At 40.9% G+C, this 5088-nt stretch overlaps 1 protein-coding gene across 1 annotated transcript in view; it reads left to right on the top strand.

The window, feature by feature from the left end:
• Positions 1–2413: 2413 nt before the first annotated feature.
• The window catches only part of LOC112222497 (transient receptor potential cation channel subfamily M member 1-like), an 11108-nt gene continuing 8433 nt past the window's right edge, over positions 2414–5088 (top strand). The window contains exons 1-3 of the mRNA XM_042313274.1: positions 2414–2481; positions 3907–4019; positions 4551–4721. Of these exons, the coding sequence (XP_042169208.1) occupies positions 2424–2481; positions 3907–4019; positions 4551–4721 (342 nt within the window). The 5' untranslated portion in view covers positions 2414–2423. The remainder of the gene's footprint in view (positions 2482–3906; positions 4020–4550; positions 4722–5088) is intronic.

Here is a 5088-nt window from a genome sequence, read left to right as displayed (position 1 = left end):
AACAGTCTGAATGACAGTCCACTACATTACAGTATATAACAGTCTGAATGACAGTATATAACAGTCTGAATGACAGTCCACTACATTACAGTATATAACATTCTGAATGACAGTCCACTACATTACAGTATATAACAGTCTGAATGACAGTCCACTACATTACAGTATATAACAGTCTGAATGACAGTCCACTACATTACAGTATATAACAGACTGAATGACAGTCCACTACATTACAGTATATAACAGACTGAATGACAGTCCCACTACATTACAGTATATAACATTCTGAATGACAGTATATAACAGTCTGAATGACAGTCCACTACATTACAGTATATAACATTCTGAATGACAGTATATAACAGTCTGAATGACAGTCCACTACATTACAGTATATAACATTCTGAATGACAGTCCACTACATTACAGTATATAACAGTCTGAATGACAGTCCACTACATTACAGTATATAACAGTCTGAATGACAGTCCGCTACATTACAGTATATAATAGTCTGAATGACAGTCCACTACATTACAGTATATAACAGACTGAATGACAGTCCACTACATTACAGTATATAACAGTCTGAATGACAGTCCACTCACTACATTACAGTATATAACAGTCTGAATGACAGTCCACTCACTACATTACAGTATATAACAGTCTGAATGACAGTCCACTCACTACATTACAGTATATAACAGTCTGAATGACAGTCCACTACATTACAGTATATAACAGTCTGAATGACCGTATATAGATTGATATCTAGACTGGGGGTTGCGTGGGAAATTAGTCAGGTACAACTAGATATCATGGAGATGGATGGTTCCGATGATTACAAACAGATAATTGTAAACACGGGGGCCTGTTGGTGGAGCTATCATGAGGGCCTAGTGGTAGAGCTATCACAAGGGCCTAGCGGTAGAGCTATCACGAGGGCCTAGTGGTGGAGCTATCACGAGGGCCTAGTGATGGAGCCATCACGAGGGCCTGGTGGAGGAGCTATCACGAGGGCCTGGTGGTAGAGCTATCACGAGGGACTTGTGGTGGAGCTATCACGAGGGCCTGGTGGAGGAGCTATCACGAGGGTCTGGTGGTAGAGCTATCACGAGGGCCTGGTTATGGAGCTATCACAAGGGTCTGGTGGTGGAGCTATCACCAGGGCCTGGTGGTGGAGCTATCACGAGGGCCTAGTGGTGGAGCTAACACGAGGGCCTAGTGGTGGAGCTATCACGAGGGCCTGGTGATGGAGCTATCACGAGTGCCTGGTGGTGGAGCTATCACGAGGGCCTGGTGGTGAAGCTATCACGAGGGGCCAGTCATGGAGCTGCGACACATAGCTCATTATCAGTGAATCTTTGGATTGGTTCGGTTCTGAAAAGTTTCAACAGACATAATTGTGCTATTAGCAGTGCATTCCGTGCTGGCATGTGACAGGCCTGTAGTCTTATTGCATTTGGGATGGTCTGGGCAACAACAAGGACGATACTGTTATCTTACTAAGAGGGTTGTTAACTCTGAAGGGCTTGTTATGTACTGCAGGGTGTGTCTGTGGTTTATAAGGACAGCTCCTGTTATTCAGAGACACAATTCACAATGAGAGGCTTCGGACTTCACTTAACATGCACACGCTCATACACACACACACACACACACACACACACACACACACACACACACACACACACACACACACACACACACACGCGCTGCTGACTGTCTCCCTGACGTGCGATAGAGTTGTAAACCGTGCTTGACCTTTGACACGTTCCCCAGTAATGCCGTTTAAAGGCCCACTCCTTCATTTAACATAGAAGAAACGCCTGAAGAGAGAGTGCCATATGTCCTCAAAACACATTCACAATCATTAGTATAATATTAGTATTTATTAGTGTTAGTATTTATTAATATTCGTATTTATTAGTATTAGTATTTAGCAGTATTAGTATTTATTAATATTAGTATTAATTAGTATTAGTATTTATTACTATTAGTATTTGTTAGTAATAGTATTTATTACTATTAGTATTTATTAGTATTAGTATTTATTAGTATTAGTATTTATTAATATTAGTATTAATTAGTATTAGTATTTATTACTATTAGTATTTATTAGTATTAGTATTTATTAATATTAGTATTAATTAGTATTAGTATTTATTACTATTAGTATTTATTCGTATGAGTGTTTCTGTCACATGAAAAACAAGAGATCATAAAAACAGAGCCGTGTTCTGAAGAAGCAAAAATCAAGTACACCGTGAGCTTTTCAAGGCCCTCCGAACGACACTCTCCAAAGTATACACTTATAAGTATGCACTGAATCCCTGAAAAAGAGAGTTGACCTTTGACCCTTTACACATGTCTTTGTTGTTGTTCTTTCTTGGGCCTGTTAGATCACTGTGTTTCGTATGGGCTCAGAGGGCCAGCAGGATATTGAGATGTCCATACTGACAGCTTTGCTCAAAGGTAACCTGGGAAGAACACTCCACTGTTCTTCTGCTCTTTTTCACTTCACACTTAACACCACTGACTTTGCAGAGAGAGGATATTTCTCAGGAACGCTGGGATTGAGACATTTGGTTTGAATCCCAGTCATAGTCTATAGAACAGATGAATGCTGGGATTGAGACATTTGGTTTGAATCCCAGTCATAGTCTATAGAACAGATGAATGCTGGGATTGAAACATTTGGTTTGAATCCCAGTCATAGTCTATAGAACAGATGAATGCTGGGATTGAAACATTTGGTTTGAATCCCAGTCATAGTCTATAGAACAGATGAATGCTGGGATTGAGACATTTGGTTTGAATCCCAGTCATAGTCTATAGAACAGATGAATGGATTGAGACATTTGGTTTGAATCCCAGTCATAGTGTATAGAACAGATGAATGCTGGGATTGAGACATTTGGTTTGAATCCCAGTCATAGTCTATAGAACAGATGAATGCTGGGATTGAGACATTTGGTTTGAATCCCAGTCATAGTCTATAGAACAGATGAATGCTGGGATTGAAACATTTGGTTTGAATCCCAGTCATAGTCTATAGAACAGATGAATGCTGGGATTGAGACATTTGGTTTGAATCCCAGTCATAGTGTATAGAACAGATGAATGCTGGGATTGAGACATTTGGTTTGAATCCCAGTCATAGTCTATAGAACAGATGAATGCTGGGATTGAGACATTTGGTTTGAATCCCAGTCATAGTCTATAGAACAGATGAATGCTGGGATTGAAACATTTGGTTTGAATCCCAGTCATAGTCTATAGAACAGATGAATGCTGGGATTGAGACATTTGGTTTGAATCCCAGTCATAGTCTATAGAACAGATGAATGCTGGGATTGAAACATTTGGTTTGAATCCCAGTCATAGTCTATTGAACAGCTGAATTCTGGGATTGAGACATTTGGTTTGAATCCCAGTCATAGTCTATAGAACAGATGAATGCTGGGATTGAGACATTTGGTTTGAATCCCAGTCATAGTCTATAGAACAGATGAATGCTGGGATTGAAACATTTGGTTTGAATCCCAGTCATAGTCTATAGAACAGATGAATGCTGGGATTGAGACATTTGGTTTGAATCCCAGTCATAGTGTATAGAACAGATGAATGCTGGGATTGAGACATTTGGTTTGAATCCCAGTCATAGTCTATAGAACAGATGAATGCTGGGATTGAGACATTTGGTTTGAATCCCATTCATAGTCTATAGAACAGATGAATGCTGGGATTGAGACATTTGATTTGAATCCCAGTCATAGCCTATAGAACAGCTGAATTCTGGGATTGAAACATTTGGTTTGAATCCCAGCCATAGTCTACAGAACAGCTGTGAAGCGTTTCAAGGTTAAACCAAAAAGCCTTGTTGGTGTTTGATTGTAGGCACCAATGCCTCTGCCCCTGACCAGCTGAGTCTAGCCCTGGCCTGGAACAGAGTGGACATCGCTAGGAGCCAGATCTTCGTCTACGGTCACCACTGGCCCATGAGTGGCAGCGTAAGTCTATAAACAACTTGGGAAACACGTGGATACAATGAACATCACCATGCTGGTCTAACAGGGTCTGATTCAGAGTTGTAATGAACAACACCATGCTGGTCTAACAGGGTCTGATTCAGAGTTGTTATGAACATCACCATGCTGGTCTAACAGGGTCTGATTCAGAGTTGTAATGAACAACACCATGCTGGTCTAACATGGTCTGATTCAGAGTTGTAATGAACAACACCATGCTGGTCTAACAGGGCCTGATTCAGAGTTGTTATGAACATCACCATGCTGGTCTAACAGGGTCTGATTCAGAGTTGTAATGAACAACACTATGCTGGTCTAACAGGGTCTGATTCAGAGTTGTTATGAACATCAACATGCTGGTCTAACAGGGTCTGATTCAGAGTTGTAATGAACAACACCATGCTGGTCTAACAGGGTCTGGTGAGACAACAACCTCCACTGCAGGTACTGTAACAACTCCATGTGAACTGGGTCAACAAGGGGCTTTTTCATCCCTCCTGTGTTACCTTCCAGGCGGCCAACACCACGGCATCCCAGGAGAAGACCAAGAGCCCGGTCCCAGCCCGCGGTGGAGGTGGTGGGGCAGGGAAGGGCAAGGCCAGGGTCAAGAAGGGCAAAGGAGGCAAGGCCAAACCTGAACCTCCGGAAGAGACGGACCCCAGGAAGCTGGAGCTACGCAACTGGGTAAATCAATAACTAATACACTATATTCAACCCTCAAACACATCAATACACTATATTCAAACACATCAATACACTATATTCAACCCTCAAACACATCAATACACTATATTCAACCCTCAAACACATCATTACACTATATTCAACCCTCAAACATATCAATACACTATATTCAATCCTCAAACACATCAATAAACTATATTCAACCCTCAAACATATCAATACACTATATTCAAACATATCAATACACTATATTCAAGCCTCAAACACATCAATACACTATATTCAACCACATCAATACACTATATTCAACCATATCAATACACTATATCCAACCCTCAAACATATCAATACACTATATCCAACCCTC

Source organism: Oncorhynchus tshawytscha, unplaced genomic scaffold, assembly GCF_018296145.1.
Source record: "Oncorhynchus tshawytscha isolate Ot180627B unplaced genomic scaffold, Otsh_v2.0 Un_contig_8409_pilon_pilon, whole genome shotgun sequence".
NCBI lineage: Eukaryota > Metazoa > Chordata > Actinopteri > Salmoniformes > Salmonidae > Oncorhynchus > Oncorhynchus tshawytscha.
Note: the sequence above shows the minus strand (reverse complement) of the source record. Positions and strands in the feature narration are given on the sequence as shown.